We start from the raw sequence: 14,499 nt of genomic DNA, 5'->3' as shown, positions 1-14,499 counted from the left end.
CAATTTTCAATTATCAAACTTAATCCAGCACAAATACAAATGTTATTCGTGCTTTTTTACTTTTACTACTTTTCAACTCTCTATAGTTCGAGATTTGAGTTCCGCTAACTTTCTTTCTACTGCGCATGCGCAACAGGAAAACTTGAATTACACGTAATAGTCAAAAATTCGAAAATCTTATCCTTTCGTGGCAGCGAAAGTAACCTAGGACTAGAGGTTCCATAACATTAATAATAATAAGGCAATAATATTAATATTAATAATAATGTAATCGAGTACTACTAACAATATTAATAATAATAATAGTATGGTAATGGCAAGATACACGCGGGTATAAATTAATCATTCCTTTCGTAATATCTACGACGTCTTCGGGATATTCTTTAGAAATTACTTTATTTCTGGTCAATATTCATTAACGAGCAACTTTTCTCTCTGTTTCTTATCACGATTTTTTTCACTTCATCACAATTGTACCGTTAGAAATTATTCAAAACATTGTTAAAATGTCCATGAAATATATGCAATTGCCGTATTGAATAAGCGAGTAATGAAGTTGCTGTTTCACTGAATAAAAGTGAAATCTCCAATGCGTGTGCTCAAGTATATAAGTTAAAAAAAGATTGGTACATCAATGCCTATTATTCTTAATCAATATTCATCATTTAACAATTAGGACCGAATTTTTACAAACCAACTCTAAACCACGACCCAATTTACAAATAAAAAGATCGATGTGTAAATTAACTATCAACTATTAATCTCCAATCCTATGTGAAGATATAATGTTCGGACCAAATTTCTAAACTAACGTGGACAATTCATGCGGACTATTGGTGGTTACTGCGCTACTTAGATCCAATGTGGCAGCCGGAAGACCAGGACTGACGCTGCCGGTTGCTTCCCGTGGCAAATGCTGCGATCTATTTAGCTTATTTCCAGGACTCGGTGGCGATCTATCTGCTGGTGTATCCGGTGGCGTAACCACGTTTCTGTGTCCGCTCACGTTCAGATGATTGTGCGTCGCCGCGATCGGAGCTGGCGATGAGAGCAACAAGGGCGGTGGAGACATTGACACGTGTCGATGATGATGATGGTGATGATAGTGTTGGTACTGTGCAGCTCGGCCGTGCGTTGCGTGGCTGGTATTTAGTTGGTTCGTCACGGGCCCGACTTTCGTTGGGCAGCCAGCATGGTGGATGGTTAACGGGCCACGTAGTTGTTGTTGCTGTTGTAGCTGGGGCTGGTTCTGGTGCTGTTGCAGCTGCTGCTGACGCTGCAGCTGTACCGCCGCTTCGCACTGTTCGCGCGCTAACGCCTTCACGGCATTCGTCTTCTCCTACGAAATAAGAATGATAGGTTAGGTTGTAGTCAGGGGCCATAACAAATTAAAAAAGTTATAATATAAGAATTTACATTTTAGTTGAAATGATTCTAGTTACGAATAAGTATTAAAGATGATTCAAATCTTTTTCGTTACCGATAACCATGGTGAAAACTCTTTTGGATTACTTTCAGCCATTGTCAATCTTATTGTCAATACTACATGCTTGAAGTAGAAGGAGGGGTACAGAGAAAAAGACTTTTTCTCAGCAAATATAATCGTTACTCAATTATTTTGTTCAACAGTTTTACAAATCTCCCAAAAATAAACGAGAATACGAAAATACACTGAATATCGTGTGTATGGTTATTTATAAAATCCCCTTGAAATAGTTGCGATCGCGGATCACATAAACAAACGAACCTGTCATTCTACAGAGTATCTTTTTCGGTGAAATTATGCAAACGTAAATGTAACTTCGGTAGAACTCCTCGAGAACTTGTAAGCTTATATCACTCTGACCCAACCAGTCCACTCTAAAGTGTATAATTTATAAAAGGGGATTATATTAATACGCGGAGGATGTGGTAGGTGGTAAGTTTTGCATATGAATGTTCGTTGATACAACGAATGGTTAAATGGAGGTTTTCATGAATGTGATAAGGACTAGATCGAATGTTTTAACACTTATAACTAGAATGCGTATTTTTATACAAGTTTGTAGTTTTACGAACATAATCAAAGAAATAAAATTTTAATCGAGATTTATTTTCTTATATACGTATATTTTAGCGCATTTTATGCATTTTGCGCCATTTGCGTACTTTTCAATTTCGCACGAACGTATAAAGATCAGCAATATAATTATAACGCTTCTTAAAAATGTGAAAAATCCTGGTTTCCTAAAAGCTTGCAATTGATTTCAGAAAAATTTTTATGAACTCTACCAGATAAATTATGGTAACTCTGAAAAACAAAATTTCACGATAAAATGATTTCCGCGTAAAATACACATAAAAGATGATTTAGACGTGTTTGAACGTGTTCGTTTTCTTTTTTAATAGCGATATGTTCTTACCCTCTGCCACACGAAGACGTTATGGACCATTGCGCATCCACAAAACACGATGCCAAGGCCTATGAAAACCGACGTAACGATTGCCGGCGTCGAATGAAACTGGATGAATGTATACAATATCATACCTGAAAGCATTGTTAGAGGATCATTATAACACGTATGCCATAACAAGCGGGACAAAGAATCAGCGCAAATACATATTCTCAATACATATAATTCTCGAAGCGTAAACTATATACATATGCTTTTCATTGAAATTTTCAATACTAGTCGCAAATTATTTTTCAATTAATTTATTATTTAAGTCTTTATATATCAATTCTCGACGAATAAATTACTTAAATTATAGAGAATCTATCTTCAGACAATAGAGAATTCAATATTTTTGGTCGTTAAGTAATTTACAAATTTCTAAAACGATTACGTTCGAAGTTTTGGACAGTATTTGAAGTTTCTAACATGACATTAAAAAAAAATAAATAAATTTTATGATATAATTAAAAAAACATTGTAGTCTATCATAATTTCTATTCCGTCAAATTTATTAAAACGCAGTTTTCTTCTGAACAGAGCCAAAATGTCCGTCTTGAATCGAGTTCAACAGCTTAACGATCGATCGAGCGAATGATAGCTGTGTAAACTAGCATGACACAACGTAAACTTTAGATTAGATCTCGATCCATCCACCAGCCGTATTCATGCATGACATGAATATTCTGTTTCAGCTCTTTATAAATTAATCTGTTAAAACTTCCCTAAAAGACGATCGTTTTTTATTTTTCTAAGAAAAATAATGACTATTCGGCGTTAAAATTAACTTTATTTCCATTAGATTTCTAAACTGATTTCATACACTCAGAGATAGTTCACAGTATCTTTTAGATTCATGCCTGAATTCAAGAAAAATTAAACGTATAACTTATGTACTAGTATCTTTCAAAAGGTTAAAGTTGACAGAATTGAAGGAATTGGTTCTTACCAGTTAGAAAGACGGGAATGCTAATGAAAAACCCTCCGACAGCACATATCCGGCTGATGGATGATTTTTGCAGGTACTTGTTACTCCTGAAACAGACAAAATTTGAAGTGAAAGTCAGTTTCACGATTCTATGATAATTGAGCGAAATATAAAGGAACCAGTTTTTTGTTTAACAGCCAAGAATCTTTCAAAAATTCTACTGTAATTGATACTTCAAATATATTTAGTCAGACAAAGGATAATCATAATCGCAACGTTAATCTTAACTTTAATTCAAGGATCAAACAGTATCATTATACATATAAAAGTAAACATAAAGTCTATCCACATTATTGTTATTATTATTATTATTATATGTTATTCTATAATTGATTTTTATTTCTTTATTATCAATATTATTCTATTTTCTATAATGATTCAATTATAGATCTTATTTTTTGTCAATCATATTTCACTGAAAAGATCACTTTGAAAATAATCTAATAGTAAAAAATGAAAAATAATCTTTTTCTACCTTGTCTTCATTTTTTACAAACTCTGTCACAAAGACCCTATACTTGCGGACAAGATGATTGCCAGATGTCGATACATTCGTACCGAATATTTCCAGCTAGCCTAAGGACCGCTATAAATCTTAGGATTTATTTTAGCTAAGGTCCTCCAAAGAGACAAACAGTCTTTGTTTATCAGTCTCGAAGTCGACCACCTACCACGGGGACACACGAGAAATTTGCTATCTCTCGCGTACGACGCTGCCCGCTAGCAACACCCTCTCAAGGGCAGCTAGCATCCTTTTCCAACGACCGACACGAATTAGCCATTAACGTACATTTCCCTCACTTTCCGAACCAAAGCTTTTCTCAACGAATCCGATGCCTTCGCATCCTTAGACACATCCCAACGAGTCTTCCTCCGCAGCAGCATCGCGACAAAAATGTCAGTCTATTACCGCGAGTTACCGCAGTATATCACGATCGTTATACTTACACGGTTCGAGCCGAATAATTATCTAAGCTCTCGACATCTCGTGCAATCATTGTCCGCACTCGCAGCGTATCTCGAATCGTAGCTATCCAAGCTCTATCTTATAACCGCGCATTCGCGAACCGAATACAATCGCGAATCCTGCATCAAGTGTACTTATTGACATTAGAGTGAATAAACATTTATCGTTCAAGAAATCTGAGTTCTCCTTCCGACCCTATCACGACATACCACCTCAAACAAATAAATCAAAATCGTAAAGTATGTTATAAATAAAATCTGACTTCACGAGGTGTTGATCCCTCATAAAAGAAGTCTTTTATATCTCGCAGATGATTCATAACATGACGTCTACTTTAACTTGTTCCTTATACCTCCTTGTCGAAAAAGTTAATAGTTTACAAATTCGAACATTACATATGTGACGGAAGAAAAGAGAGAGAGAGAGAGAGCGTTTCGTCCCGGGACTACCGGTGGACTCGTCAGTAAGGCTATGCCCGGTAGTCCCTGCCTTAGACGTAGAGCGAGTCTCGCTAGGTGCGGTATTTATATCAATCGCTCGTATATTCGACCACTAGCGAGTTAGACAGACAGACTCGTTGTCGTCGTAGCCCTCTAGTGTTGGCGGTTGGTACCCGCGGCTCGACCTGTCGGCGTCCTATTGATACCGATCCGCCACACAGCCTCCCCCTAGCGCTATAGCGTGACCCCAAAGCTATATAGCGCGATACAAGTTAGAGGGAATGGCTCGTCGTCGATAATGGAAGGCTGATCGTCGTGGGGACGAGGTGGTTGTCTCTCTTTCTCTGACGTGCTGCTGGAGGTGATGCCCATGAACTATTGCAATGGCTACATCACTTCCTTGGCTTGGTCGTCGTCTCGTATCCGGTCACCTTGCTTGGCGTGTTCGTCGTCGGTGGTTGGCTCCTTTCCTGACTCCTTCTCCAGAGGTGCGTGTTCGTCGTCGGTGGTCACCAATGAGGCGGATGAAAAGAGAGAGAGAGAGTTGTGCGTTTCGTCCCGGGACTACCGGTGGACTTGTCAGTAAGGCTATGCTCGGTAGTCCCTGCCTTAGACGTAGAGTGAGTCTCGCTAGGTGCGGTATTTATATCAATCGCTCGTATATTCGACCACTAGCGAGTTAGACAGACAGACTCGTTGTCGTCGTAGCCCTCTAGTGTTGGCGGTTGGTACCCGCGGCTCGACCTGTCGGCGTCCTATTGATACCGATCCGCCACACATATCTACATAACATCGGCCATTATATTTGCCAAACCAAATTTGTTTTCTTGTAACATTCTGTGATTAATTAATGTTACAACAAACTTAATATAGAGTGTCATGTGCAAAATTTGCACGATAAATCAGATGACTACGATACAATCTTCAAATACGATCGTATCTTTCGTATACAAATTGATAGTTTCCACCTAACTGACAGATTTTTATACCCTTGGAAAAATAACGTCTTGACGAACAATTCACGCCAATCAACGCCAAGAATGAATCACGCAAATTCTGCTGGAAGTCCTCTATTCACTTTTTCGATTTATCATCAGCTGGAAACATCAAAATTATCGGCTGGTGATTGGGAATTAATCGAAAAATAAATTACAAGCATTGAGACACGCGAGTGCCCGTTTCTTTCTCTATTTTTCTGTCTGCTTGTTGGAATATTAAGGCGCAGTCACGGCCCGCCAAATTTATTCCCGTTCCGTAGTGCCCTGTGTCGGTGAAAAAATTTGAAATGCCGGATTCGAAGGCGTGGAATGCTAACAGCCACGACAGAGAGCCCTCTTCTCTCTTTCTGGTGGAAAGACGAACGGGTGCACGCGTATGCTCGGACGCTCTGACGCACGAAGAACCGCCCGTGAACAGAAACCAGACACGCGTGTAACGTAAAACCGGGCCGTCGATGAAAACGAACAAGACTTTCGCGACCGATGGGCGTTTTCAATGACAGATCGAATCGTTCAGTTTCACGGTTCGTTCGGGGTCACAGTAGCGTTCATCTTGGCATAAAACGCGCTAGAGACGATTTCTCATACATTGGTTAAAGTTGATGTGTGTTTCGGCGAATTGTCGTTTGGAGGAGCGATACACCTAAAGAAACGCACATATTCATAAGAATCTACGTTTCGTATTCTTCGTATCGATTTCTTTATTTTTATTGGTCGTATCATGTTCGATGTAATAGTTGGTTTTTTAGCTAGTGAATTAACAAGATTTAATAAGAAATTTAGTACAAATGCTCCATGCGTCGTGTTTGACACGTCGTTGTTAAACTCTCATTTATAGGAAATTCAAAGCTGTATTTTCTCACCCAGCTTAAACCTTACGAACTCTTTTCACGCGTTTCACCCGTCATTGAACGAAACGATGAAAACGTTCATCCATCCACGTCTCTCCAGTAATAATCCAATTAACCTGTTTCCCCAATAAGTCGAAATCCGCGATCGAAACGTGAGATCGCGAAGAAAAATGCGCGCCTACTTTAGGATCGCGCCATCTAACAACGAAAGAAGAAAACTTCGTGAGCCAGCAACTACTTTGTCCAAAAGTGGCTTTATTCGAAAAGTCTGCTGTTCAGCGTGTTCGCGCCAGCAGCACCAGAGATCCCTTATCACGGACCATTTAAGTAATGAGTCGACACTTAGCAGCGCCGCTTGTCTTTCATTCTTCTCGTGTCTCTGTGATCGTCGTCGCCGTCGTTGGTGTCGTCGTTGGTGTCGTCGTTGGACCTGTGTCATACTTCGGCATTTTTTTCTTTCATCCTCGCGTCTCAGACTCGGTAGCGTGGTACGGAAGGAGGGACGGGCACCGAGCTTCGAGTGACAATGAGCAAGCGAAGAGGAACGGCCGTCTACTACTGGGACCCACCATTAAAGTTCGTGCTTCTTTCGGAGCACGTCTGCACACCCCAGGGCTCCTTCTCCTTCGCTAACAATGCCACTTTGCAGACTTCGCAGTTATCTTCAGCCGGACGACCTTCGGCTGAGGCTTCCTAGCTGGCGTGCACCAGAGACACTGACCGAGAACCCTCTTGCTTTTGGTCTTTCGTTGCCAGTTGACTCATTCATAGGGAACACCATTGTCGGAGAATTAGTTTCAGAACGAAGGAGAATTGTTGGTGATCTTTAGTTAATTTAGAGCGGAAGGTTTCGTAATTTGTAATTTGTAGTTTACAACAGAAATTCCTATTGTTTATTAGGGAACTTATGCCACAGTTCCATTTGAGGGAGGTCTATGGTAGAAATTTTTATGGTAGAAAAATATCGTAGGAGTCAGCCTCCATTATTAATAATACGGATACAGCTGTGTATATTTTACTTTGTCAATAATTTTAACACGAAAATATCCAACGATCTTCGGAGTATTTGAAAACATTTTGGAAACAATTAATTTTTAACTTTTTAAAGTTTAATTTCAAAAATGCCTCTATGGGGTGAGCAGGTAAAATCAAGCAATAACGAATAAACACGTCGAACGTAGTTAAGTGGTTAAGAGCACAAGAAGACAGTTCTTCGCATACCCGTCGACACTCGGACTATTCCTTCTAGCTAAACAGCTCTCTAGGAGAAAATCGAGCATTCCAATTCAGCAGAATCTTGAATTGTCTGGAAGCCCCGGAGGCAAAGCAGGGGAAACAACCGTTGAGCGAAAGGACGAGGAAAAGAGAGAAAGAAGGGAAACGAGAAGCGTCCGGTGACGTTGCAATTTTAATCGTCCTCCGGTTATCTCTTCTGGGCACACTGCGATAGTGTGACACAACCGGTAATATTAACTTGGCAGACAGCTGTAAAAGTTAGTCGTGGTGATAACGTAGCATAAAGAATGGCTGTGTCCTGTGTCATCGAACGATCGATAAACCGCTAGTTATCAATGTTCAAGCTAGATCTATTGTTCAGAAAAGAAAACAAAGGATGGTCGACCACAGAAAACGGTACACTTTCTTCCCTAAAGGCCATTCTGCCAGATGTGGTTAATCGAAGCAGTAGCTCAGATGTAAACTGTCCTCTTCTCATTACTCTTAGTTAACCAATAGTTGGGCGAATCACCAGAAATTTACAACAGGGGCCCCAATCGGTGACCTGGAAATTCTGGGGCCTGAATACCTGTCTAACGAACACCTGTCAACTTCGATCAGTGTTTGCGTTACCGTTGCTTACCACCAGCCAAAATAAATAATTACAAAGCATGATTTAACACTAACTCTACCAGGCCTGGTCAAAAGGCCGTGTTTCAACATTTAATTTAGAATTGTACAGTCATTGTTGTTTCTTCTCTTCTTCTAACTTTATGTAGATTCTTACGTTAACAAAAATTGAGAAATTGATTAGTCGGATAATATAAGAATTTACATAAAGTTGGAGGAAGAAAAGAAACAACGACGAACGCACAATTTCAAATTAAATTTTGAAACCGGTCATTTGACCGGGTTTAGCAAGGCTAGCGTTAAGATAATAAATTCGCACTCTTATAAACCGATTTATAGAATACTGCTCCCACTATAGTAAAATGAAATATACTATAAATAGACGAAGAATTTCATATGTTGCTTAAAAACGTTTCTCGCAAAGAACCAATCTTTAATCTAAATATATGTCGGGTTTACATTAGAATTAGGGTTAGGGGCGTGAAAGAATCTTCGTTTGGGTTACACGTTGTCCTTATGCAATAAAGAAGACATTGACTATTGTAAATACGATTGTTATAGAACCGGACAAGTAACCGTGGTAGTTAGGTACTCGAGAAACTAATGACAATGATCCTAGGTTCAATAACGAATCCGCGGTCGACGGGATGATAGATGAACGTACTCACAAAATCTAAGTCGGACGCGTAATATTCACTGGTCGTAAAGAGTTACTCCTTTCATCAGTGAGATCGCGAGCGAGAGAATGCCTTTCCCGTCCCGATGATGCCACAGAGGAAAACTATAATGGGGTGTGTCTAAGGATACGAGATCATCGGATTCGTCGAGAAAAGCCTTCGTTCAGAAAGTAAGGGAAATTGGCGTTGCTGCTAATTGGTCAATCTCCATATCGGTGGTTAGAAAAAGATGCTAGCCGCCCTCGAGGGAAAGTTGCTAGTGGGAGACGCCGCCCGTTGAAAAATATGTCTCCCCTTTCTTCCCGTAGTTGGGACAAAGACCGTTTGTCTGTTTGAAGGACTTTAGTTAACTAAACCTTAAGATTTATAACGGGCCCTCGGGCTAGCCGAACATGTACTGCGGAGACGCATCGACATCTGGCAATCATCTTACTCGAAGAATATGGTCTGCGTGTGGCGAGCCACGGGACAGAAACCGTTGGAATGTTTACTGTCGTGTGTCGCCACGAATATTTCCTTTAAGGAGAGCTATAGAATTACTCCATACCTTTGTTAGACAAAGCGTTCATCCCGTGACCGCGGCTACGTTCGGCGACTGACTGTCGCCTCGAGCCCAAGCTCATTATCACAACTCTCGAACAATTACAATCGGATTGAATAACTACAATTGTTCAATTATAGCTATAGTAGACTCTAGGTTACAATGTTGCGGGATTATCCAAAATTCCAAAGGCTCCGGTGTTCTTTCATCTCTGACATATATATATATATATCCAAACTCCGGAATATACTCTGCCCGTTCCCAAATCTCATTCTATGCTAATTTGATTATCTGAAATCGCAGTGCACGAGTTTCAAGATCGACAGCTAATTTCGTCCGTGTCCAACCTTCATTATTCTCTTCTTCTCTGTTATTTGTTCTCGAAACAAAAGTTACGATACGTCTCTGTAGTTGCATACATTACAATGTTAACGGCTCGTTCTCCAACATTTCGAACAGCTTGAACAAATCTCGTTCCAATGGCCTGCCAATCAAGCCTAGTCGTGGAATAACACAACACGCACAATATCAGCCGCATCTTCGTAGTTTGGTACATTAAAATAGTCAGTGGAATATAGTGGCATAGATTTGACTGCGAAATCCTGGGACACCCTATATAAGGAAAGGACCCTATCAAGGGAAGAACAAGATTCGAGTAAAACCTGATCGAACAGTAATATTCATTGGAAAAACTTGTTAGATGGTAATATTTGCAGGAAAACATCGTCGCACGATTACGTTCACAAGGGAGACATGGTCACACGGTAACATTCGCAAGAAACTTTAATATGCCAATCACGCACAACGTCTGGATGCTTTAAGAAACAATGATCTTTCTATCTGCCGAAGAGCACACGACATTTTCCCACGCGAATCAAACTCGCCACGCGATAAAAGACCCGCCACTGGCCAAAAAACTGAGCGAAAGAAAAAGGACGGAATTAAAGAACCGAAGAGAAAACTCAAAACGGCGTGTCCGTTGAGGGTAATCACAGTGTTACGACAATTCGCGGAGAGACGCGGTCGCGAGGAAAACGCGTCAGCGAGAGGCGTAAATTCTCGCTACGATTCGGTGAATCGACGCCACGAAGTAGTCGTTCCCCTGTTTAGGTTAAGATAAGAGGTGGTTAAATGAATATGACACAGTATAGTAAGTTATATTTCACCGTTTATTCCAACAACTTATAACGAAGGCAGTTACGCTGATGCGTATGTACGAGATTTTTTTTTACTTATTTGTTGAAATTACAATCAATTCTCGCGTTGAGAATATGTACGAGATGAATGAGTGACTGATCTGTGGGTGTGTCCTACCCGGTGGAAGGATATTGACCGTTCGAAGGATGTGAAATCAGAACTGTCTTGGGAGACGATGCTGTCTCGGAGGAAAGCTAAGGATGGGTGTGTCTAGCGCACGGGACCATCGGATTTGTTGGTGACGATTTTAGTTAGGAGAGTGAAGGAAGTGGCTTCGTTGTTAATTGGTTAACGAAGGGTCTTAACCGCCCTCGAGAGAAAGTGGTTAGTGGGAGGAAAGTTGCAGCATACGTGAGAAAAACTAACTTTCCCTTGTCCAGTCGGGGTAGACAATAGTCTTTAGAAATTCTTCGGAAACAGACGTTTGTTTGGTTTGAAGGACCTTTACTAGGAAATCTATGAGATTTATGGAAGGTACTTGAGACTGTTGAGGGTACGCAGTGAGTATCCGAAGACATCTGGTTGCCATCTTGCCCGCGGTGTGTGGCCTCGGCTAGGTAGAGTGTTACGCGACGTAACACACAGTGATTTGGCCGACGATTTCGGCCAATCTGCATAACTTAACGCGCGTTTCCATTTGCTAGTAATTAGAGTCGGCGATGCTTACTTTGTCTCGGTCGGCAACGAAAAAGATAAAAAAGAAATCCGATTGACCAACGATAAGGGAACTTCCGAGCAGAAACCACAGATCCCATCTCGAGGAGTATGTATCGTCTTTAACAAGCCTTATTTTCGTTTTCGAGTTGCGTGTCACGGGAGGCGAGCATATCTATATTCCCTTTGTAACTTGATCTGCACTGCACTGTGTGTATTCGATAATATTTTTCGCGAACGTGCGTGCTAAATTTGCTGGGAGAATTATTAGGTAAAACGGAGAATATTGCAATTCCTACACAAAGGGCGTGTCACGATCTTTCAGCTTGGTCACAAATTAATATAGCGTAGTCTATATAAAAAAAATCTTATAATAAAATTATTATACGATTTCCTGCGTGCACGACGCTCGAGGAATAAACGAAAGTGTAATTTTCATTTTCAAGGTTCGCGTCACGAAACATACGCATTTACGGATACATCTCACCATACAGTATCGTATTGTGATTGCAGACACGTGTTTGATCGGTAAAAACGGGACACGCGGTCGGTGAACGCTTGCACGTCAAGTACAGGACGTGAATTTTTGCGTTTCGTCCTCCAGGCCGCGTGAGAAGAAACACTAGACAGGCCTCTGATATATCGCACGGGATACGGGACACTGCCATTGTTCCAGACGCACACAGATAGGCCACGCATGGACGAATGAAAACTTATATTCCGGCACAAGGATAATCTTGATTGAGGATAGCGTCGCCAGATTATAGAAATTAATGGTAATCATCGTTCGACCGCGAATCCCGCGAATTCCCAGCTACCAGGAAAATGCTTGTTTTTCTTTTCTTTATCAATACCTAAGTAAGTTTGAAAATTTACATGTACAACAGCAACAATGTAAATATGGGTGCTGTTGACATTTAGGAGGGAAAATGTCGATGACTATGAGAGTCCTCTTTCCATCATATGTATAGTTCGGATTAAAGGATATTTGTGTCTCAATGTTTATTTGCACTTTTAGAAGTTTCTCTTTGTGTATTTTGTTTGACTTCCGGATTTTCAAAGATAACAGTATCTTAAGGATACAAACTTTAAACGTATATATTTTTCACACCTTGTTCGACCTTCGGGTTGAGTGAAGTACGGATTATGTACAAAGGTATTTAAAGCGTTATAAATCACAGATTTACCCAGCCTGGCATAAAACGAAAACTCTACTCACCAATGTCCTTGATACGAAGTCTTGACGAGTTTCACAGTGAAGAGGAACTGTATAGCGCACACGAGTAGACAGCAGAGGTTTAGGGAGAGGGCGAGTGCGCACAGCGCTAACGTCACCTCGTAGACAATCGTATACTCTTCCGGGCTGATCAGGCTACTCGGCGTCACCGTTAACGGTGAGATCTTCAGCAAGAAGATCAACGAGAGTAGCGCCAGTAACAACGACACTAGACACAATAAACCCAAACTGGTCAACGTCTCTTTCGCGCCAACCTCGTGGTCCTTGTGATTCCTTGACAGGGACGACGACCAGGAAGCGTTCAAGGGGCACGCCGTGGAACCGGGACCGGTTAACTGTCCCCCGGTAGTCGTACCCTGAAGAGCAGGTGCAGGCGAAGGTGTCGCCTGACTGGGTAATCTGGACAGTCTCGAGATATCAAAGCCTCCATTCGCTTTAGGTCTGCTGTCCTGGTGCAGCGGCGCCGGGGATATCACCCCCAATGTAGTCGACAGATTATTATTTTTGTTATTGTTATTCCCACTGGCAACAGGACTGACGCTGTTCACAGAATGCTTCGACGTGGACAACGTGGACAGATTAAGAGCGTGCGAGTGATTCAATCGTTGAGAAAGATTGTTCACGCTCAACTGAGAATGATTCAAAGGGTGTCTGTGAGTGGAAGATGGCGTGGTGGCAGCCTGATGCACGTTGGCTCTTTGATGGACCACCGAGTCGTAAACGTCGACTCCCCGTCCTTGGCTGCCCCCTGTCGTTCCACGAACGTTGCTGTTTTGGTTGTAATGATGGTGTTGCTGTTGATCCTGTTGGTGACCAGAATGATGGTGGTGGTGGTGGTGGCCGCCGTGCAGCAAGCCCGAGCTCGCCTGGTAGTCATTGTGCTGGTGCCTGGAGCCCGCTGACGACGGTTGCCCCGTCAGGGTATGCTTCAGCATTACTCGACGCTGGAATGCCTGAGGAAGACTGCGCTTCTTCCTGCTCCTCTACATGGCGCTACGCGGGACTCGCTTCTGAGCACGTCTTTCTCGTTGGAGGCTTCTTCTATCTTTTCTTTCCCAGTAGAATTTTTGCACAATTCTTTCTCCCTTTTATCATTAAATTACCTCTAATTCTTAACAATCTTTAATCTTTGTCTCTTCTTCCCTATATATATATTTTTGTTTACTTTTCTCCGTAGCGAATTTTGTCTTTCTGACGCGGGATTAGGTTCCTGGACTTAGGGAGTTGCTACACGCCAGCTCCACCATGGCGACGGCATTCACTAGACAGCCTACATAGCCACCTTTCAGCTCACGCTTCGGGACACTTTTTTCGCTGAGATTCTCCGCGATGAGGCATGAAAGCAGAGACCACCGTCTGCGGAGGCATGATTATTCTATTGTTCCTTTTAACGAGTAATCGTTTTACTCGAGTCCTCTTACTAAACCGTAAGTACGAAAGACTATTATACTTAGATAGGTACTTGGTCTCAAGAACCAACTTATTTTGGTCTTTCGATTAAGTTCTTAATTAAATGCTCAATTAGATATTCATAAATATATCTTCATAATATTTCCCTCATCTATTTGTTTGACATTCTAGCAACCTCGTTAAGACGTCCGCCACTTCAACTTCTATCTACAAGTGGCAAAAACTGAAGCTGACCTTCTTCATGGAGAAACATGCCGGAAAT

At 41.3% G+C, this 14,499-nt stretch overlaps 1 protein-coding gene across 1 annotated transcript; it reads right to left on the bottom strand.

The window, feature by feature from the left end:
* Positions 1 to 13,888, bottom strand: LOC117242203. Its single transcript, XM_033508694.1, has 4 exons — positions 12,810 to 13,888; positions 3,382 to 3,467; positions 2,403 to 2,527; positions 1 to 1,339 (listed from the first exon to the last, which is right to left on the bottom strand). The coding sequence occupies exons 1-4, from the start codon at positions 13,760 to 13,762 to the stop codon at positions 803 to 805; spliced, it is 1,701 nt and encodes a 566-aa protein (XP_033364585.1). The 5' UTR covers positions 13,763 to 13,888; the 3' UTR covers positions 1 to 802.
* Positions 13,889 to 14,499: the final 611 nt, after the last annotated feature.

Source organism: Bombus vosnesenskii, unplaced genomic scaffold, assembly GCF_011952255.1.
Source record: "Bombus vosnesenskii isolate JDL3184/JDL3185 unplaced genomic scaffold, Bvos_JDL3184-5_v1.1 scf7180000016266, whole genome shotgun sequence".
NCBI classification, from domain to species: domain Eukaryota; kingdom Metazoa; phylum Arthropoda; class Insecta; order Hymenoptera; family Apidae; genus Bombus; species Bombus vosnesenskii.
Note: the sequence above shows the minus strand (reverse complement) of the source record. Positions and strands in the feature narration are given on the sequence as shown.

Bases quoted from the DNA above. Each gene is read 5' to 3' on its own strand.
- LOC117242203 (XM_033508694.1), bottom strand. From the start codon at position 13,762: ATGCTGAAGCATACCCTGACGGGGCAACCGTCGTCAGCGGGCTCCAGG. The intron at 2,528-3,381 runs GTAAGAACCAAT...CAATGCTTTCAG, and splicing joins CATTCCCGTCTTTCTAACTG to GTATGATATTGTATACATTC. The intron at 1,340-2,402 runs GTAAGAACATAT...CTTATTTCGTAG, and splicing joins ACGTCTTCGTGTGGCAGAGG to GAGAAGACGAATGCCGTGAA.